Here is a 21,868-nt window from a genome sequence, read left to right as displayed (position 1 = left end):
TTTTTTAAGATTTTATTTATTTGACAGTGAGAGAGACAGCGAGAGAGGGAACACAAGCAGGGGGAGTGGGAGAGGGAGAAGCAGGCTTCCCGTGGAGCAGGGAGCCCGATGTGGGACTCGATCCCAGGACCCTGGGATCACGACCTGAGCCGAAGGCAGACGCTTAACCAACTGAGCCACCCAGGCGCCCCTTTAAATACGTTTTTAATGGAGGAAGGGGCCTGGGCGCCTGGGTGACTCAGTCGGTTAAGTGTCTGCCTTCAGCTCAGGTGATGATCTCTGGGTCCTGGGATTGAGCCCTGCTCAGGCTCCCTGCTCAGCCGGGAGCCTGCTTCTCCCTCTTCCTCTGCCCCTCCTCCCCGCTTATGCTCTGTCTCTCAAATAAATAAATAAAACCTTAAAAAAGAAAGGAAGAAAGGGGGCGCCTGGGTGGCTCAGTCGTTAAGCGTCTGCCTTCGGCTCAGGGTCTTGGGATCGAGCCCTGCATTGGGCTCCCTGCTCAGTGGGAAGCCTGCTCCTCCCTCTCCCACTCCCCCTGCTTGTGTTCCCTCTCTCGCTGTGTCTCTCTCTGTCAAATAAATAAATAAAATCTTAAAAAAAAAAAAAAAGGAAGAAAGAAAGAAAGCTTTTTAAAAAATGGAGGAACAGCCCGAGAAGGCAAAATTGCCTAGGGCCCAAGCAAGTCTTATGTGGCCCTAGTTATATCCCTAGCTCCTAGAATAATGACCAGCACTTAGTAAGTGTTCAACAAAAAATTGTTGACTTTATGAATGCTCCGGTCTTCTGATGGTCTCAGCCTTTGAAATGGCAAATGACCTAATTCCTGGGTTTCCTCTTCCCTGAGCCAATCAGCCTAAACCCTCCCTAGTTCTTTTATTTTACAGGAGCTAGAAGAGCTGGTCCAAATTTCTCATATTAGATACAGGAAAACCAAGGCCCAGACCCTAATTTGCTTTAACATGTGCAGAGATTTAAGAATAAGAGCTGCCCCAAAGTAGGACAAAGCAGGGGGCAATCCCAACAGGCAGCCTCATAGTTGGTTATAAGTTCCAGCTTTTGAATAGGACAGACCTAGATCGGAATCCCAGCTCTGCCATTTGCTGTGTGACTTTGGACACGTTTTCCTCTTTCTGATGCTGTTTTTAACTCATTGATAAAATGGAAGTGGCTAGAAAGTCTGATCTTGTCTGGAAAGATCTTGAGCATAACACCTGGCACATTGAGAGTGCTCAAAAAATGTTACAGACAGAAAGTGGACAGTCATTTGTCAGAATTTTTTAGGGATAAGGGATGTTGAAGAATGGGGTGGAAGTATTGTATTGGATAACTACAGTTGATAAGGCTGTTGTCTTTGGACTGACATTTAACCCCCCTTGCCTGGTAATACTTTCCTTTGGGACCACCCCTCTCCCCCACTGGCTCTATGTGGTTCAGAGAGGTGGGCCCCAACCACCCCTTCCACTAGCAGCACAGAACTAAGGTCCAGCGTGGTGCCTGGGTGGCTCAGTAGTTAAGCGTCTGCCTTTGGCTCAGGTCATGATCCCAGGGTCCTGGAATCGAGCCCCACATCGGGCTCCCTGCTCGGCGGGACGCCTGCTTCTCCCTCTCCCTCTCCCCCTGCTTGTGTTTCCTCTCTCGCTGTCTCTCTCTCTGTCAAATAAATAAATAAAATCTTAAAAAAAAAAAAAAAAGAACTAAGGTCCAGCTAAGAAGAGTCACAGTGATTGGCTCAGGATTGGGGTCATAACCCAGGTTTGGCCAATCAGAATCAATGGCTCCCAGACAGAGGCTCTCGGCTGGGGTTGTCAGGCTGGCAGGATGTGGCCCTGGAGCTGCTGGGAGCCATCTTGCCCTCACAAAGGGAGAGTCTGCTTGAGAAGGAAGCCAACACAGGGCAACAGCAGAGCCCAGAGAGGCAGGTTCCTGGCAACATCATTTAATCCTCACATGGAACCAGCCAACACTGATGCCCCTGAATTTTTGGCTTAAAGGACCCAATGAATCTCCTTTTATGCCTAAGCTGGTTTTAGCTAGGTTTCTGTTCATGGCAACTAAGAGTCTTTATTAATACAATGACCCCCCCACCCCACATCTGTAAAGGGGGAAAGACTGCCCCCCAACATTGTTGGTGACCTCTGGGATTCCAGGAGGAAAGAGCAGTGGGATGGGCATTCTTCATTTTCTTCATGGTGCTCCTTCTGAGCACAGTACCTAAGTAGAGAACCTGAACAAAGCAGATGCTTAATTTTGGAGTTAATTAATGAATGAAGAGATGGATGGACAGTAAGTCATTCTGGGAGATAGGGAAGATAAGATGAACTCTGGCTCCCTTTTCTTTATCCAGGCTGGGGGAGGGGAATCCGATATAACCCTCAATATCCTGTGAACATCCCTTCTTATGAGATTCCTGACACTTGGTAGGTGCTTGATGGATGAATGTATACATGCATAAAAGAGGAAGGCAGGGCATTTACAAAACTCCAAATGTTAAAGCCTGCAGGGCCTCTGAGATGATCTTTGGCAACCACCTCAGAGTTCTCTCATCTTGAAAATGGCGGTAATATTCGCACCTATTTCCTTGTGGAGGTGTAAGGATTAAAGCATATCATACAAACAAAAGGGCTTAGCAAAGAGTCTGACAAACAGTAAATGCTCAGTAAACATTATTGTTATTATTCAACCAGAGTGGCCAAAGCTGGAACAGAGATAGACAGGGGAGAGCCCTTACCTGTCACTGGAACCCAGGGAACAGGCTCTGGGCCATCCAAGGGAACACAGGTGTCTGCTGGAGCCCCACATCTGCAAAGAGGGAAAAAGAAAGAATTATTAAGTGACCTCTGGGATTCCAAGAGGAATGGGCCACATGGTGGGCAACCTTCATTTTCCCCATGTTGTTCCTTTGAGCACTCAGAGATCCCAAGAGTCCCCGACCCCCCACAAATATGGGCCCAGAGACCAAATTCAAACCCCCAAACTCTAAACTGAAGTCCATGAATCCCAAGTTGTAAATTTGGGCCAAGTCGTGATCAACACCTAAAACTAAAAGCAGCAAATTCCCAAACTTTAACTTCAGAGCTTTGGTCTTAATAGTGAGATGTCCTACCACCAGGCCTGAAAACTGTGGTTTGAGATCTCTAAACTGCAATGTTAGGACACCAAAACTAGGATTTTAAACTCCCAAAGTGAGGATCTAAAACCCAAAAAGGGGAGCGCCTGGGTGGCTCAGTCGTTAAGCGTTTGCCTTCGGCTCAGGTCATGATCCCGGTGTCCTGGGATCGAGCCCCGCATCGGGCTCCCTGCTCTGCGGGAAGCCTGCTTCTCCCTCTCCCCTCCTCCTGCTTGTGTTCCTCTCTCACTCTGTCTCTCTCTGTCAAATAAATAAATAAAATCTTTAAAAAAAAAAAACAAAAACCAAAAAGGTGCCCTCCCAAACCCCAAAACCCTAAACTCTAATACTGAGATACTCTAGACCCCCAAACTGTCCATTTCTGATCTCCAAAGACAACCCAATCCCATTAAGATCACAGACCACAAACCTTAATAGAGAACCCAAACCCTCAAGTAAGAAACCCAAGCCCCATAGCAAACAACAGTCTCCCAAATTGACCTCGGATCCAAAAATAAAGACCTCTAGACCCCCAAACTGTCACTTCAGACCTTCAAATTGTGACCCCCAACCCTAAAGCTGAGATCTCACATGTGAGTCCCAAAATTGAAGCCCCATACTCAACGTGGGGACTCCAGGCCCCCAAATTTAATCCTCAAAATCCCAAACCGTGATTCCAGACCCTAAATCTCATACCTCATACTCTACACTGAGATTCTAGACCCTGAATCTATACTGAAGCTTCAAACCTCCCAAATCAGACACCAGACTCCCAAATGACACTCCAGAATTCAAAACTAAGACACCCACATCCTAAAATTAGGTTCTCCAGATTCCAACAGGAAAACTTCCAGTCACAAAACCCAACACCTTCAGATTCCAATACTAGTCACAGCCAGATATGAAGCCGGAGATCCCAGATCCTAGCTTGTGACCCCAAAGCCCCAACACTATTCAGACAGAGCCTTCCCTGTCTCAAACTTGAGCCTGGATCCCAAAACCTAGGCCCAGCCTCAAACCCAAACTCCAGCTCCGCGCCTGGCCTGCCTCACTCCGAGCACCTGGGCACGCCCGCCTTCCTGTCCCCCTGAAACTCCCGGAGGAAGGCCGCGACCACAGAGTGCTGCTCCTGAGCGGACCTCACGCTCCCCTCCAGCGGGCTGTCCCCTGCCCCGTTCCCCGTCGGCCTCCAGCACGCGCCTCAGGACGTGCAAAATGGCGTGAGGCCCCCCTTCTGGTTTCACGCCAGTCCCACACTCGGGAGCCTGATCAGACAGTGTCTCGCGCCTGTCCCGGGAGGCTGGCCACGCGCGCGAGCCCCAGGCGGGCCCCGGCCACTGCGTTCCCCACCCGGTCGTGGGGTGGGCGCGAATCCCCTTGGAACGAGGCTCCTGCGGGAGGCCTGTGGAAGGGAGCAAAAGTGAGCTCCTGAGGCCAGGCCACGCCCCCACCAGTTCCCGCCAAGGTGTGCTGGGCGCGAGACTGGAGAGGGGAAACGGCAGAGTCCAAGTGGCCGTGCGCAGGCGCGCCTGGGGAAGGGCCCCGGCTTCTAGCTCAGCACGAGCTTGGCCTCGCGCCTCGCGACAAAGCCTTTGCTGGAGCGCGCCAAAGTGCCGACCAATCAGCGCTCAGTCAGCTGCCCGCCTTTTCGGCCGGCCACGCCCCCGCCTGGCCCCACCCCCGCCCCACCCGACTCCTGCCGACCAGAGCCTGGGGATCCTGATGAGGAGGCGGGGTCTCCCCAACTGCCATCTCTCAGGAGAAAAGAGATCTCGTCAGTTTCCTTTCTGGCCCCCTTTCCACCTTTCCCCTTCAGTGCAATATCTTAATAAGGGCCTACCGTGTGCCAAGGATCATGCCGGAAGTTGGGAATTTCACCGCGGTGTTCCCAGTGCAATCGGGAAGGCTCACAGACCTTGAGAACCTAGGGAAGCACGGGCTGCATTAAAGAGCCATAAATTGAGAAAAGATTCAAAGAGGAGGGCCATGGGAACTGGCCCTTAGTAGCAGTTCCTTTCACGAAGATGTACGTTCCTTGACAGAGCAAATGCTCTATTTTCCAAAGCTCTTTCTCATGGCCGATGAGGATAGACTGGGAAATATAGCTTAAGGGGAAGCGATCTAAAGACCGAGTGGAGAGTAGAGGCCCTGATGTCCAACACACTTCAGTTCAAATCACTTTCTTGCTGAGTTGCCATGGAGAAGAGGTTTCATCTCTTTTTGCCTTAACTTCTCCAAATTTGGGGTAATACTTGGGTTGTCTGCAGGGTGTCTGGCATATGGTTGGTATGTAGTAAATATTGCACAACACTTATTTACACTGTTCTGGGTGCTTGAATGAGATACACAAAGGTGCCTGTCCTCGTGAAGCTTCTAGGATATTGGATAGTTCCTAGTTCATGGGGCTTTCCTCCCTCCTAAGGCTTAATTTTCTCATTTGTAAATTAGAGGAGGTGATGGTAAGAAAATGGGGGGGAAGAGATGGAAAAATGTTTGAGAAAGTACAAGGCACTGTTAATTATTATGTTAATAAGCATAAGGAAATCGATAAACTTGCTCCTTCCCAACTCTTCACCCCTCACAAACGTCTCTTTGAAATTTGCTCAATCTCTTTCCAGGGGCCCCGGGCCAAAATGGAGGAGACTGGACTCCATCTCCCAGTCCTCCTGGCGGGGGCGCTCTCTGCGCCTGCGCTACAAAGCGCCCTCTCTGCCTCCTGGGAGTTAGAGTCGTTCTTGTCCTCAGCCCGCCCAGTTTGCTTCCTTTCCCCACCTCCAAGCGTGGTCACGCTGCCTTCTGGGAGGTGTAGTCCGTGGCCGCTCGGACTCCAATTCCCAGCGGGCTTCGGGGCGGGAACCCGGAAGGGGAGGTTGGAGAGGAGCGAGTGGGGGAAACCCGCGTAGCCGAGAGAGCTGCGGCGCGGGGAGATGGTGAGAACCCCGAGTCGGGGCCGGGGGCTCTTGAAAGCTGGGGCGGGGGTTCGGGGCCAGGTGGCAAGAAGGAAGAAGCTGGGGCTAAAGAAGGGGCTGGACGACGAGAGATCGCTTTGGGGAAGGGTGCGGGAGGAATGGGAGCCGGAGGGAGTAGTAGAAGAATGGGGGCTGGGGAGGGGTCTTGGAGGTGGGGAAGGAGTCGAGCTTTGGGATTGATTGTAAGGGAGCTCAGAGCTGGGGAAGGGAGTCCCGAGTTGGAGAAGGGGCTGGGCGTCCCGGCAGAGGCCCTGAAGGGAGCAGTTTCGAGGCGGGTAGCCTGGGGGATGCGGAAAGGCATGGGGGTCAGAGCTAGATGAATGAGGGGGACTGTAGACTCCGAAGGAGAGACCAGCCGTGGATGCGGTGGGTTAGGGCCTCTAGATCAGATTGGGGGCAGGAGGGCAAGCTGAGGTGGTGGGAGAGAGAAATCAATGGTAGAGTGGTGTGTTGGTGAGGCTGCCGTACTGTGGGGGTGGGGTGGGGAGCATGGCTTTAGGCGCCTGGATGCAACGATAGTTTGCCTAGACCAGCCAGAGACTCCCGAGAAACTGGACAGTCACAGAACTGTAGATAAGATGGCCAGAAGGAGCCTTAGAACCTTTTGCACTCTCATTTCTCCAGAGGGATCTCGAAAGTGTAGTGCCTTCTGTGCTTTGGCAGTCCAGCATTCTGATCTCTTAATCTGTCACTCCTTTGAGACCTGGGTAAGTCTCCCCTCTCTGAAACTCGGTGCCCTTATCTGTGTTGTGGGAACAACTTGCCACTGAGAAGAGGGGAGACTCCTTAAGATTGTTACCCTCCCTTGCAATAATTCCTCGGTCTGGGAGCTGTTGGTGGGAAGTTTCTCACCCGAGAAATGTGACTGGGTCACAGGTGCTAATGGGTTCCCTTCTTATCAGTCCAACCCTAGAGGCGTTTTTCTCAAAACCTGGCACTGATCAGGGCACACCACAGCTAAGAAGCAGGCAGGGGCTCTCCACAGTGGATTACAGCTAACACTTAAGAGTTTAGGAAGTGCCTGGCCCTTTTCTTAACTCCTCGTGCATATTAACTAATTTAATTCTGACAACACCCCTAAGGTCTATAGGTGGGGTTATCTCCATTCTCCCCAAAGGAAGCAGAGGCACAGAGAACTTAAGCAACTTTCCCAAGGTCATCCAGCATTAAGCGGTAGACTCAGGATTCCAAACTAGGCATACTGGCTCAGAATCTGCTTTCACCACTGTGATTTCGCCCCCTCTTCTTGTACTGAAATACAGTGTTATGAGTTAGGGCAGAGACTCCAGAACAGAAGCAGTCCTCAATTCGAATTTTAGCCCTGCCATTCATTTGTCGTGTGACCTTGGGCAAGTCTTTGGGTCTCTCCTTAACTATAAATTGGGATCAGTAACTTTAAGAAGGTTAGAGGGTTCAGGGAGGTAAGCACGTAAAGTTCTTGGAGTAAGTGCTCAATACACATGAGTTGTCATTTTTTGAACAGAGAGTGGGAAACAGACTTGAGAAAGAACGCAGAAGACAGGGACCAGTGAGGGAGACATCAGCCAGGCTGCCTCCCTTTTCCTTCTCCCGCAGGCTGCCCCCATATCTGTCTCTTCTTGTTTCCCACCCTCTACACCCCTGGGCTTCCAAGTCCAAGGGCGACCCCCGAAGGGGTGCTCAGAAACTCAATCTGTCCCCATTCCCATCCTGATTCCTAGCCAGATATAAATAATTCACTTGCCAATGCCCAGCCTGGCCCAACTCCAGGTATTTTAGTGAATAAGGACTATTTCTGACAACTGTGTTTTCTCCCTCCAACCTTTTGGTTATTCCAGCCTCACTGGGCAGTTTGGTAACTGTGTAATTCATCTTGAAACAGTTTGGTTCATTTGTTGTGAGGCTTCCTGAGTTTATCACATAAATTCTTTGTCCCTGATAGGAAAGCTTGTGGTTAAAAGCACTGGCCTCAGATAGGCCCAGGTTCAGCTCTCTACCTCTGCTGCTGTGTGTCCTTGGCCACGCTGCGTTCCCACTCTGGCCCTCGAGTTTTCTCGGGCAAAATGGGGCCACATTCCAGCCATGGGGCTTTTGTAAAGAGTTGATGAGGTAACTTGTATAAAATGTGTAGTTCATATGAAGCTCTCAGTAAGTCTGGGGTCTCTTTATGGTTTTTATTCTTTTAAGAAAAAACCCTGGCTCATGCGCTTTGGAACCAGAACACCCAGATTTGAATCCTGGCTCCATCACACACTAGCCGTGTGACTCTAGGCAAGTCACTCAACCCCTCTGGACCTCAGTTTCCTCTTCTGGAAAATGGGGGTTCATTCCTTGAGTGGGGCCACAGTGTTGATAGAGCACCTATTGTGTGCAGACTGACACCCTGCCCTTGGGGAGTTCGTTGTTATCCCAACGTTGGTGGCACTCGGGCTCATTTTTCGGGTTTGGGTTTTTCTCTCCCTGATTCATTTGCAGCTCCTTATGCTAGCTTTGCCTGCTTGTCATTGTGTCATTAACTTCAGGGGTCTTTAACACTTTGTCTTCAGCTCTCCACGAATCCTCTGAAAACCTCTTGGTTTGGGGGAAAGTTGGCCAGCCTCTCACTCATCCCTGTGCCTGAATGTCACATCTGGGCCCCCGAGGTCATGTGACACTTTTTCCCCCCCTCTCATTTATTTGTCTGTCTTAGAAAATGTGTCCGCTTCCAAGTCATTTTGCCTCTTCTTAAAATCTTCAATGTGTTTTCAGCCTGTGCTTGTCCGAAGCTTACTCATACAACATGATATTTTTACCATTTCTAATGGGGTATTTCTAGCAGCTCTGGCAACGCCGTATGATTCCTAAAACTACAAGTTTTCTGAAAGGCTTGGCTCGTCACCTGCTCCATGATGCCATCCTGACCCCTCGATTAAGATCAGAACCCCCACTTCCACTCCCAGTCCTCTTAACTTGCTATATTTGTTTCCCCATAGCACTTGCCACCTTAGAACTTACTCTATTTTTACTGTCCCTGTCTCCAGTTAGTATGTCAGCCCTGCGAAGGCGAGGATTTCTGTCTCCTCCCCGCCTCACCCCCCGTGCCCAGAACAGGTTCCTGGCATACAGTAGCTGCTCTGTAAATATCCGTTTAATAGTTGAGACCCAATACGCAACAGTAACAAAGGAATGACCATATTTTGACTACCTGGAGGAACCAGGGTCAGTTTCCTTTCAGAATATGAAGTAGGGCGCCTGGGTGGCTCAGTTGGTTGGGCGACTGCCTTCGGCTCAGGTCATGATCCTGGAGTCCCGGGATCGAGTCCCACATCGGGCTCCCTGCTCGGCGGGGAGTCTGCTTCTCCCTCTGACCCTCCTCCCTCTCATGCTCTCTGTCTCTCATTCTCTCTCTCTCTCAAAAAAAAAAAAAGAATATGAAGTAAAGAGGGACGAAGTCTTTGATTTACTCAGTGATTTCCAAACTCCTAGGTACCGAGTCTCTCCTTCCCTTGATAAGCCCAGAGCCGGAATATTGAGCCTCTCCTTAGTACCTAGCTGACACTGAGCACTCTGCTGGGTTGATCTCCGTGAATCATCAGGCAGCCTGTGGGTGGGGGTACTGTTATTATCTGCATTTTACAGTGGAGGAAACTGAGGCACCAAGGGTTAAGCACCCTAACCTACAGACACACCCCCAAAAGTGGGAAAGCTGGGGTGTCTGCAGGCCCTGCCTGGATTCTGTCTGCATCCTGGATCTCTAGATCCTGAGGATTTGGATGATTCCTGCCGTCAGCAAGAGCTGTTGGAAAGGAAGGTTTGAGAGGGAGAGAGAGGGCGGCTGACCCTGAGGCCAAAAAGCCAAGGGAGAGATGAATCAAGATTGTGGACTGCGTGGGGATGGGGGGGGGGGTCAAGTGGGTGGGGGATAGAAGGAGCAGGGCCAGGAACAGAGCCCTGGTATCCTGCCACCGATTCCTGTGACCATGACCATGGACCAGTGCATTCCCTGAGCACCTGCTCCGTGCCCAGCCCTGTGCTGGCATGACCCTGACTGTGGGATGGAGGTGCCCCAGCGTTGGGGGCGGGCCTCACCTGAGTCAGAGTGAGGGGAGCCAGGCATCCACTTTTTATTTCCTATCTTCTTTCTTTGCTTTATTCTGCTATAGCTGACATTGTTTCCAACTTCCAACTTTTTTTTTTTTTTTTTTTTTAAGATTTATTTGAGAGAGAGTACGTTCGGCAGCGGGGGGAGGGACAGAGGGAGAGAGAGAATCCCAAGCAGGCTCGATCTCACCACCCTGAGATCCCGAGCCAAAATCAAGAGTCAGAAGCTCAACCGACTGAGCCACCCAGGCGCCCCTTGGTTCCAACTTCTTAGGGTGCATGCTTAGCTTGTTCTCTCTTTTCTTTGTGCATTTGTGGAAACAAGTTCTCCCTAGACCTACTGCAAGCTGTGCTCCCAGGCTCTCCCTTTACCTTCATCTGGGGATGCCCTTTTGCCTCTCTTCTGGGCTAGACTTTTGTCTTTGATCTGATAGCTCCCTTTCTCTTTGTTCACCGCTTTATTTTGGTGAAGCAAATCCTCCGGTAGCTTCCTGAGAAGGGTTCCCGGACATGTATTTTTGTTTTTGCAAACTTGCGCCTCTCAACAGAAAGGTTTTAAGCAGGGGAGTTGATATGGTCTGATTTATGTTTGGAGCAATCTCCCCAGCTACCGTGGAAAGGATGGAGCCGGAAGAGCTAAACTAGGCCAGTGAGCCAAGTGCGGAGGCTGGAGCAGCTGTGCCTTTGAGGAGAGGTCCCAGCCTTCCAGAAACCCACAGCATGGAGGGGAGAGAGGCCCTCACCCAGGTCATTGTCATTCGGCAATGACAGGTGACAGGGGCAGCCAGAGGAGGCCTCAGGAGGAAGAGATCCCAAATAGCTTGGGAGGATGCTGGACTAGCTCCTGGAAGGGGTGCCAATCTGCCTCCGTCCTGGGAGCAGGATTTCCACACATGGACTTGGCTGGAACCAGCCGGCTTTTCCCAAGAGGTCCCCAGTAGCACATGTAAAGACGGACGGCGTGGCGGTCTTAGGAGTCTGTTCAAATAAACATGCGTTGCACACCTCTGATGGGTTAGGGCATTCCTTCTCAAATGTGCATACAAATCCCCTTGAGAGCTGTGGAAGTGTCCGTTCAGCACAAGAGACTTCATTCCTAACACACTGCCGGGGTCTCCTGTTCCAGGCAGCTCAGTTACAGGAGCCCAAGTGCCTGGTGCTGTTCTAAATGCTGGGGATCCTGCAGCGAAGTGAAATAGGCAAAAATACTGGTCCTGGGAGGGGAAACTGACAAGAAACTTTATCAACAAAGTTTCTAGTACATTAGATAGGGATATGTGCTAAGGAAAAAAATAAATCGGGAAGAGAAAGGCCATTGTCTGTGGCTCTCGGTGAGGGGGACTGCTCCTGTTTGAGGACCGAGTAAGATGATCTGCACAAAAGTGCCGCTCAGTGACTAAAGCTGCCGGCCACTTCAGGAACTCCTGCCACAAAGCTGGGTCTGAGGGCAATCGCTTCGCCATTCCATGCCTCCACGTCCTTGAAATGAGGTTAAGATTAGCGAGATGATGTGACAATTCAGTGAGTTAATATTTGTAAAATGCCTCGAGCAAAGCCTGGCTCCCAACCATGATGCTCGGGTGTGAACTGCCTTTGTGATCAGTTTCTCTCTTAATATATTCATGCGGGTCATGATGGTTTATTTGGATGTCTGCCCCGTTTCTCACGAGCTCCTCCTGGTGAGCTCAGTGTCATCTCTGTGTGCCAGGCGACCAGCTCCGAGCCAGCAAGCAGGAGGACCTCAGACTGTCAGATAAGGGGTGTAAACTGGATTCTCGAATGGTTGGGGGCATCCCACCGATTGTCGATCATGGGGTTCAGTTCCTTACTAATTTTATCTGTTCAGCCCACCTCTTACGGAGAGATACATTGCAGTTTCCCATCACGGTTGTGGATTTGCCAAAGTGCTTGCCATTCTCTTGTTTTTTCCTTTATACATTTTGAGGCCATTGTGTTAGCATGTATGTTGAGAACTTTTGTATATAATGGGTCAGTTTATTTCGTTACCATCTTTGTGCCTACTAATACCTTTTGCTTTTGTCAGCTGTTACTTTTTTTTTTTAAGATTTTATTTTGAGGGATACCTGGGTGGCTCAGTCAGTTAAGAGTCTGCCTTTGGCTCCAGTCATGATCCAGGGTCCTGGGATCGAGTCCCACGTCAGGCTCCTTGCTCAGCAGGTAGCCTGCTTCTCCCTCTGCCTCTCCCCCTGCTTGTGCGCACTCCCTCTCTGACAAATGAATAAATAAAATATTTTTTAAGGGACGCCTGGGTGGCTCAGTCGGTTAAGCGTCTGCCTTCGGCTCAGGTCATGATCCCAGCATCCTGGGATCGAGCCCCACATTGGGCTCCTTGCCAGCAGGAAGCCTGCCACTCCCCCTACTTGTGCTTGTTCTCTCTCTCTCTCCCCCTGACAAATAAATAAAATCTTAAAAAAAAAAAAATTTATTTTGAGTTATCTTCATACCCAACGTGGGGCTTGAACCGACAACCCCGAGGTCAAGAGTTGCATCCTCTACCGACTGAGCCAGCCAAGCACCCCCCCTTATTGTTTTTTTAAATGATATTGTCTCTCTTCTATTTATCTTTTGGTTCATATTTGTCTGGTCTTTTTCCATTTTTTAAAAAAATTTTCAGTCTTTCTGGGTCATGATGTTTTACAATAAACGGATCTTCATGGAGCATTCTCTGAAAGCTGACCTAATGGAGGGCCTCGTGGAGGGCTCAGTGTGGGGGAAGTTAGAAAATTCTGCCCCGGTGACCTAGGACCCAGACAGAACCTGGGTGTGAAACAGAGTTTCACACCTAGGCACACCCAGGCCTCATAAAGTTTAGGACTTGTTGTTCCAGGGGAGGGAGCTTTGATTCATCCATTCAGTCCCATGCTGGGCAGTGTGGCTGGGGGCACCATGATGACCCTGATTGTTCTGGCCCTACTGGGTCCACTGTCCCATAGAGGAGACCAGATCCATCCCTAGAACAGTGATAACTGCAGTGGGCAGGGCTGGGACTTGGGAACCCAGACAGAGGTCCTCCTCTGGTCAGGTGGCAGGTTTCCAAGAAGGAAGCTTGGCCAAGCCCTTTCTGTTAAAGTTACATTTGAGCAAAGACGCAAATGAAATAAGGCACTGAGCCATGTGGAGATCTGGGGGGAAAGCATTCCAGTTAGTGGGAACAGCAAATGCAAAGACCACAGAAGGGAAGAGCTTGGTGACTCTAGAGGAATAAAAAGCCAGGAGGCCAATGTGGGTGAGAGCCCAGAGGTGGAGTCTGACCCAGCCTAGGGGTTTCAGCTTCTTGGAGGGAATGGCTGAGCTAGGACACCAGAGAATATAGCAAAGCAATAATAGAGCACAGCAGTCTTGAATCAGATTCCTGGATTCACATCCCTGCTCCAACTCACACCAGTTCTGTGTGGGCAACCTGTCCTGCTGGGTACCTGGGCTTTTTCCCAGGGGCACTGGGGAGTCATGGTAGTTTTTGAACAGGGTAGGGACGGGGTCAGGTTTGTGCTATAAGAAGACCCTTCTGGCCGTGACTTGCAGGATGGTTGGAAGCAGGCAAGGCTGGGGCAGGGTGGTGGGGGGACAGGTGACCGCCTACAGTGGAGCCCCCTTTGGGTGTCTCTTGAATGGGCCTGGCATTGAAAGGATCTAGACCAGCGCTGTTCAATAGAAATATAATGCGAGCCGTATGTATAGTTTAAAATTTTATAGTAGCCAATCTTAAGTCAAGAGATGAAGTTAATTTTAAGTACTTTATTTAACTAAATTATATCCTAAGTATTATCATTTTAACAGGTAATTAATATTTAAAAAGCATTATCGGGGCATTTGATATTCTTTTCTTGTACTAAGTCTGAGTCAGATTTGGGGCGCTTGGTTGGACAGGTTGAACGGAAAGGTGCGTTTGGCCACACAGCCTGATCCTTGATGCCAAGCCCCGAGGCTGAACTCAGTGCCGAGGGAGTCGTCGCAGGGTTCGGCCATTTGTTCTTCAAGGATGAAGTGATTCTGCTGCCCAGTTTCTCCCGCAGGGAATCTCGGTCTTCAGGGTTTCCAGCCAAACCTGGGCGCTTATCTTTCTGCCGGTTTCCTTCCGCCCTCGAGTCTCAATCCCGGAGCTGCTTGGTCCTTTAAATCTCAACTGTCAATCAGGGCTCCTGTTTAGAGGGAACGTCGTGTAATAAACCTCTCCTTGAATACCTTGGCCTCTCTCCTGGTCTTGTTCCTCCGTTTTAGCAAGGAGTTGGGAATTGTTCCTCGCTCTCTTACACTCCACTGTTTCCACACCCCCTTCACCTCTCGCCTACTCCTCCCTCTTTCGAAGTTAGGCCCCTTCGCCAAGGCATTCCTTATATGGGCACGGCCCCGAACGGCAGCCGCTCATTGGCTGGGGGCGTCACGCGCGGGTCTGTCAACAAAGGGGCGGAGAGAAACTAGTCGCGCGGCTGTCCGCGCGAAGTCTGGAGGGAAAGAGCGAGGGGGCGGGCCCTCTTCTCTTGTGCGCATGCGTGTGTGCTGCGACCCTCTCCCGCCGCTGGGGGGGCGGGGCTCACCGGTGAGGGTACTTTAGGGGCGTGTCTAGGTTTCGAGGGTCGTCTGAGTGGGTTGGGGGGGCGGTTACAAAATTGGGGGGCTCCCTTTGCAGTTAAGCGGTATTTTGGGGCCTGAAGTGTTTGCGTGGGTGTGGGGGATACTTGGGGTTCCCTTGAGCTTAGGGGGAGCCTTGGAGCTTGGGTTTGGGTTCTTTTATGTAATGTTGAAGTTTCCGTTGTATTGTAGGGGTCTCCTTTGCGGTTGGGGGTGTTTGGTGGGTATGTGATTTGGGAAGCTCATGGGGAGACTTAAAAGCAAAGTAAAGAATCCAGGGGTGCCAAGTCTGGAGCCAGAATGCCTGGGCTTTCGCCTTTCTCGAGTCCTTCCTACCTGTCTGACCCGCGATGTGGGGTTAAACCTTTCTGTGCCTCATCTGGACGCTGGGACTAATAGGCTACCTGCTTCAAAGGGACTGGGAAGGATTAGCGGGAATGGTTAGAACAGTACCTAATAAACTCCAGTGAGCCCTGCAGTAAGCACGTGTCATTGGTGAGGATTCTTTGGGAGTGTTTGGGAGTTTTTTGGGCTTTGAGAAATATATGGTTTGGGATTAGTCTTATGTGTTAGGGAGCTTTTATGTTTTTGTCCTCACAAAAATAGCCTTTTTTTTTTTTTTTGCAGTTAGGGGGGCTTCTGTTAGGAATTAGGAAATACATGTGGAGATTTAGAAAGTGTTTGAAGGGGAGTATAGGATTTCAGGAAACTGGTCTTTTGGGGCATGTGTGAGTTTGGGCGATTGCTGTGTGTGTTGGAGTTCTTGGTGGACATGGGATTTGGGAGGCGTTCCTTGAGATTGGGTCCTTCTGTGCTGGAGGGGATATTTATAGGTTTGGAAGTTTAAATTAGGATTTGAAAGGGTCTGGATATTTGGAGGAGGGCATTTATCTTCTGGAGATAAGGGTAGGAACTGATTGGAGGATTTCAGGGGGTAGCCAAGTTGTAGAGAGATAGTATCTATAGAAAATGGCTTTTGCTGTGTTCATGTCTATGCCTGGGCATTTAGATGTATTGGTGGATGGTAAACTTAGCCATCTATAGGTGGGGTCAGTCTATACTGCAAGGGTCAGCAGACTTTTACTATAAAGGGCCAGAAAATGAGTATTTTAGGCTTTGCAAGGCCATATGTCCTTTGTTGCAACTACTCTGCCATTGTAGAGTGAAAGCAGCCATACATAGATGAGCATGTTTTAATAAAGCTTTATTGGCAAAAACAAGCCGTGGGCCATGGTTTGCTTACCCCTGGTCTATGGGCATGTGGAAGATTTGAGGTTTGGAGAGTATTTTGGTTTCAAGATGACTGGAGGGAGATGGGCCCAGGGAATGATGGAGACGGAGGAATATGCTACCTGTTGGGCCTACAGTGGACAGTGGTCATGTCAGACTCATTAGCAGAATGGCTTCCAGATTAGGTCATGCACAAAGTCATTGCAAAATAAAATGGTCATTTTTTTTTTTAAAGATTTTATTTATTTATTTGACAGAGAGAGAGAGGGAACACAAGCAGGGGGAGTGGGAGAGGGAGAAGCAGGCCTCCCGCCGAGCAGGGAACCCAATGCGGGGCTCGATCCCAGGATCCCGGGACCAGGACCTGAGCCGAAGGCAGATGCCCAACGACTGAGCCACCCAGGTGCCCCTAAAATGGTCATTGTTAAGAGAGCCCTGAATTAAAAAGTCCTGAAGCCAAGTTTGAGGGCCTGGTTTTATGATAAGTAACCCTTCCCCACTCGGTCTACCTGTGGGCAACTTGAAGAGGAAACTAGACAAGAACAGGCCTTATCCCAGAGGTCTGTGCCTGAGCTTAAGGGCATTCATTACCTACACCGTCTTGTGCAAGTGGGTGCATTTTTCTGGGTGAGGATACACAGCTTTGAGAGATTCTCAGGGAGCCTGGGGACTGGAACAAAGTGAAGAGCTGATTTTTTTTTTTTTTTAAGATTTTTATTTATTTATTTATTTTAGAGAGCATATGAGTGGGGGAGAGGAGCAGAGGGAGAGGGACAAGCAGACTCCATGCTGAGTGTGGAGCCCAACGCGGGGCTCGATCCCACGACCCTGAGATCACGACCTGAGCCAAAACCAAGAGTCGGATGCTCAACCGACTGAGCCACCCAGGCGCCCCAAAGAGCTTATTTCTTAAGGGCCTGGCTGGCTCTGACCTCAAATTTTCTTCCCCTGCCCAGCCTGCCTCATTCCTTCCTCCGTGGGCTCAAGTACTGTAGCTGTGGGCAGGGCTGGGAATTTCTTGTCTTTTCAGGAACTGGCTACTAGGTGAGCAAATGGAAGAAGGAGGAGCTGTCAGTGGGTACTTTCACTTAAGTTCAGGGTTATGGCAGCAGGAGGCCTCTGGATCGTGAGTGAAAGCAGTTAGGCCGTGGAATATGACCTGTGGGGTTGGAACAAGCTGCCAGCTTTAGTTACATTCTGGGTGTTTTATTTATTTAGAAAGAGAGAGCGAGTGAGCCTAGGCTCAAGCCAGCAGGGGAGAAGCAGAGGGAGAGGGAGAGAACCTCAGGCGGACTCCGTGCTGGGGCTCAATCTCACAACCCCGAGATCATGACCTGAGGGGAAACCAAGAGTCAGACCATCGGCTGACTGCGCCACCCAGACGCCCCCATTCTGGGTGTTTAAAGACCAGCTCTCATTCCCTCTGCAACCCTCCATTTGCTCACCTGTGCAGTGGGGCAGGAATAGAGATCTAATTTGGTCTGTCCCCTCAGGAGTTGAGGTTGGGGTGGTCAGAGAAGGGCAGGCTATCCGCCCCCCCAGCTCCCCAACCTCCTCTTCCCTGTCTCCAGGTGGCCCGTGGAACCTCCCCTGACCATCCAGGTCCTGAAATGCGGTGAACCCCTGCCTGTCTGCTACCATTCCCCAGGATGGACCGAGGCAGCCTCCTGCCCTTCCAGCTGTGGTGCCCCCGGCCCTTCGGCACCTACTCACAGAACCAGCCTCGCCCGCCTACTGCAGCCCTCAAGCCGGCGGCCTGCCCAGAGCCCGGCAGCGGGGCTGAGCCAGACCACGGGCCTGCCCACTCCGAGAACACCCCGCCCACCTTGGCCACGGAGGCCCCTGCCTCCCAGCCGTCCCCGCTCCTCTCAGCAGCAGCTGCTGGTGATGAGGGGCGAGTCCTGTTGGACACGTGGTACGTCATCAAGCCCGGGAATACAAAGGAGAAGGTGGCCTTCTTTGTGGCCCACCAGTGTGGTGGGGGCAGCCGGGCCAGCTCCATGAAGGTCAAGGGGCACTGGGGCAGTGACAGCTCCAAGGCCAAGCGGAGGAGGCGCTGTCTTGAGCCTACAAAGGCTCCCCCGGACCCAGGAGGCCCAGAGGCGCCCCCTGCCTCTGAGGGGGCCCCATCCTCAGCTGGTGAGGACGTAGACCTGCTCTCTGTGGCTGAGATGGTGGCGCTGGTGGAACAGCGGGCCGCCCTGGCCCTGCAGAACTACCCACGCCCCGGCACCCCAGCGCCTGTGGTCTTCGTGTCAGCCGAGCAGGGCGGGCCTGCCAAGGGGCTGGGGTCCGAACGGCGGTCCGGTGGCGGCGACTGCAGCCGGGTAGCCGAGGCGGTGGCCCACTTCGAGGCCCAGCGGGACAGCCCTCCAGCCAAAGGCCTCCGCAAAGAGGAGCGGCCAGGGCCAGGCCCCGGGGAGGTACGCATCGCCTTCCGTATCTCCAATGGCCGAGAGCCCCGCGCCCCCGACGGCAGCTTGCCCAACGGGGGCGGGGGCCGGCCCGGTTGTGCCTACCCGGGCAGCCCAGGCCCCGGGGCCCGGGCCAAGGACAAGATCACCTGCGACCTGTACCAGCTCATCAGCCCCTCCCGGGACGCCCTCCCCAGCAACGTGGAGTTCCTTCTGGCTCGGGCGGATGAGGCCAGCGAGGGGGAGACGCAGGTCCCTGCCAGGCCCGAGGACACCCCCCCGGCCCCCCCTCCGCCCCCCGCCCGGGACTGCGGAGCATCGGGCTTCCACGTGGATGTGGTGGTGACGGGGGTGGTGGACGAGTGCGTCTTCTTCGGCAAGGACGGCACCAAGAACGTGAAAGAGGAGACGGTGTGCCTGACGGTCAGCCCCGAGGAGCCGCCCCCACCGGGCCAGCTCTTCTTCCTCCAGCCCCGCGGCCCAGACGGGCCCCCCGAGCCAGCCCCGGCCGACTCCCCGGCCGCCGCGCCAGGCCCGGACGATGCCGAGGGCGCCGCGGACACGTCCCTGTGCCGCCTCTACCGGCACGTGTCCCACGACTTCCTGGAGATCCGCTTCAAGATCCAGCGGCTGCTGGAGCCGCGACAGTACATGCTGCTGCTGCCCGAGCACGTGCTGGTGAAGATCTTCAGCTTCCTGCCCACGCGGGCCCTGGCGGCCCTCAAGTGCACCTGCCACCACTTCAAGGGCATCATCGAGGCGTTCGGCGTGCGGGCCACGGACTCGCGCTGGAGCCGCGACCCGCTGTACCGCGATGACCCTTGCAAGCAGTGCCGCAAGAGGTACGAGAAGGGGGACGTGTCGCTCTGCCGCTGGCACCCCAAGCCCTACCACCACGACCTGCCTTACGGACGTTCCTACTGGATGTGCTGCCGCCGGGCCGACCGCGAGACGCCCGGCTGCCGCCTGGGTCTGCACGATAACAACTGGGTGCTGCCCTGCAATGGGCCGGGCGGCGGCGGCGGCGGCGGCGGGGGCGGCGGGGGCCGGGCTGGCCGGGAGGAAGGGAGGTGAAGCCGGGGGAGGGGTGGGGAGAGCCCACCATGCCCACCCCTCCCCCCTCCCCCCGGGAGCCGAGGGCCAGGACTGGGTCACCAGCCCGTACCCCCAGTCCAGGCGGCGTTGATCCCCCTCCAGAACTGAGATGGGGCTCAGGGGGATGATTGAGAAAGCACTCTGATCGACTGACACCTATTGGTTTTCTACTCTTCAGACCCAGGGCCGTGGACCCTCAAGTAGGGTGTTTTTTATCAGCATCTCAACTTCTCCGTTCAGTCCCAACCCCCTCCCTGCCACTCTACACCCCAGGGACCCACCAGCAGGGAGCAGAAGGCAGCTAATTTTGGTACTCCACAAGGGTTCCCCCATTCTGGCGCCCCCCCCCCCAGTTTTTTGTCTCTAGAGCTGTGTTCTCCTGAGAGGCTGCAGGGCACAAGGTTGGTACCTCTTCTGACCTACCACACCGGGGCTCACCTCCTCTTAAGGAATTGTCAGCCAGTGAGATCACAGATCAGATGTGGCACTTTTCGTGGCAGCCTGCCATTTCTAGACGTTTTCCCCCATTAAAACAATAAAAATCACTGTTTTCTCCGTAACCTAAAGCTACCGGTCTTTTCACTTCCCCCAAAGGGGAAGAGAAAAAAAAAGTTGAAGTATAAAGATTCCCCTCCTCCCATTATTGAAGCTATTGCCATCACTTCTCCCCCCCCCCCCCCCCAAAAAAAAAAAAAGCTGTGAAGCCCTTTGCCTCGCTCTTGACAGCGTGGGGGGCCGGTGGGCAGGGACTGTGGCTTTGAATTTCTGGATTGTTTTTCCTTCCACTCTGGGTAATCGTTCAGGCGTTGGGGCCTGTCTAGCCCCAGCCATATGTGTTTCTTTAGAATCCTTTGGTCAACAGAGACCTTGATTTTCAAGCAGGTTGGTCTGGGGTATTTTCGTTTGTTCCATTTGGGGTTTTTTGTTTTTTTGTTTTTTCACCCTTGTGGTTCTGGAAGCTTCTGGTGTGTGGCATCTGACCAGTTTTGAATTGGTCCTTTCTATAAAATCAATATTTATAAGGCTGGGCCCAGACTGGTTTGTGTGTTGTTCAGGGGGGGGGTTGGGGAGAGAAGGGAGCCACGGAGCACTGCATGGTGAGCTGGGAAAGATTGGGAGAAGGATCCTTCGCCAAGTCCCTTAGCTCGAGATTATTTTTGACTCTTCATCTGTGTCGGTTTGGATTCAAAAATCTCAAAATAGTAGTAGCTTAAACAAGATAGTTTTCATTTCTTCAGAAATCCCGAGTGGGCAGATAATGGTGGCTCTGAAGTCATCAGGAACCCAGGCTGCTTCTGACTCACTGTCCTTTGGCCGTGGATCTGCTAGAACTCTGACCATCACCAATTTGCAGGAAGAGAAGTCTCCTTCCTCCAAGAAGTACTACACTATACTTATATGTACATCTCACTGGTCCAAGCTTTAGCCATATGGAAGGGCTGCAAGGGAGACTGGGACATGGAGTTTTTCAGCTTGGGTACATATGCCCAACAAAAAAAACTACTAAAGATCCCTGTAATTAAAGCTTCAAAACAGTCAATTATTTACTAAATAAAAAGGGAATTAAGTCATTTTAAAAAATTCAAGTATAAAGGAAGAGGAAAGCATGGGTAGTGAGAGATAATTAACAGTCTCTGACTTTTTTTTTTTAAGATTTATTAGAGGGGCAGAGGGAGAGAGAGAATCCCAAGCAGGCCCCACACACAGCATGGAGCCGGAGACAGGGCTCAATCCTATGACCCGAGCCAAAATCAAGAGTGGGACGCTTAACCACCTGAGCCACCCAGGCGCCCCCACAGTCTCTGACATTGTTATCAGGGAATAAAAATGACCAGAGACGGGGCTCAGGTCATGATCCCAGGGTCCTGGGATCGAGCCTCACATCGGGCTCCCTGCTCAGCAGGAAGCCTGCTTCTCCCTCTCCCACACCCCCTGCTTGTGTTCCCTCTCTCTGTCAAATAAATAAAACCTTAAAAAAAAATGACTATAGAGACTAGGATGTATCATAGTAGTTATTGAATACTTAGACTTCAGAATCAGAGAGACCTGGGTTTGACCCTTGGCTTGGCTTTGTGGGATTTCAGTTTTATCTGGAGGGAGGGGCCAGATTATTTGGACTCCTGCTGAAAAAGAGGGAGAGGTGTAAAAAAATCATAAAAGCATCAACTAGCCAATATAATACAGTTAAAGGATACACCACGCCAAGAATTTCAGGGGAAAGGACATGGGACCCTGAAGCCACTTTTGCTCTGAGGGCATTTGCTTGTGCGACAAACTTGGGTTTCCAATTTGTAGTCTTATTGGGACAAGCAGGCGGAAGTCAAGACCAAGGTGGGCAATCTAATAGGAGCTCTACAAGCTCAGGTAAGGATGATGGCCCAGAAGACTGCAGAGATGTTCTAAAT

General features: G+C 51.8%; 1 protein-coding gene across 1 annotated transcript; it reads left to right on the top strand.

Annotated features, from left to right (window-relative positions):
• Window positions 1-5,971: 5,971 nt before the first annotated feature.
• On the top strand, window positions 5,972-20,139 carry FBXO46 (F-box protein 46). The gene is made up of 2 exons (XM_034986797.1): window positions 5,972-6,036; window positions 17,526-20,139. The coding sequence occupies exon 2, from the start codon at window positions 17,604-17,606 to the stop codon at window positions 19,440-19,442; it is 1,839 nt and encodes a 612-aa protein (XP_034842688.1). The 5' UTR covers window positions 5,972-6,036; window positions 17,526-17,603; the 3' UTR covers window positions 19,443-20,139.
• Window positions 20,140-21,868: the final 1,729 nt, after the last annotated feature.

The sequence above is a fragment of the Mirounga leonina genome, unplaced genomic scaffold, assembly GCF_011800145.1.
Source record: "Mirounga leonina isolate KUSES-001 unplaced genomic scaffold, KU_Mleo_1.0 Mir_376, whole genome shotgun sequence".
Classification (NCBI taxonomy): Eukaryota; Metazoa; Chordata; class Mammalia; order Carnivora; family Phocidae; genus Mirounga; species Mirounga leonina.
This window is presented reverse-complemented; position numbering and strand designations above follow the sequence as displayed.

Excerpts from the sequence above, each read along its gene's own strand:
- FBXO46 (XM_034986797.1), top strand. The coding sequence starts at position 17,604 with ATGGACCGAGGCAGCCTCCTGCCCTTCCAGCTGTGGTGCCCCCGGCCC.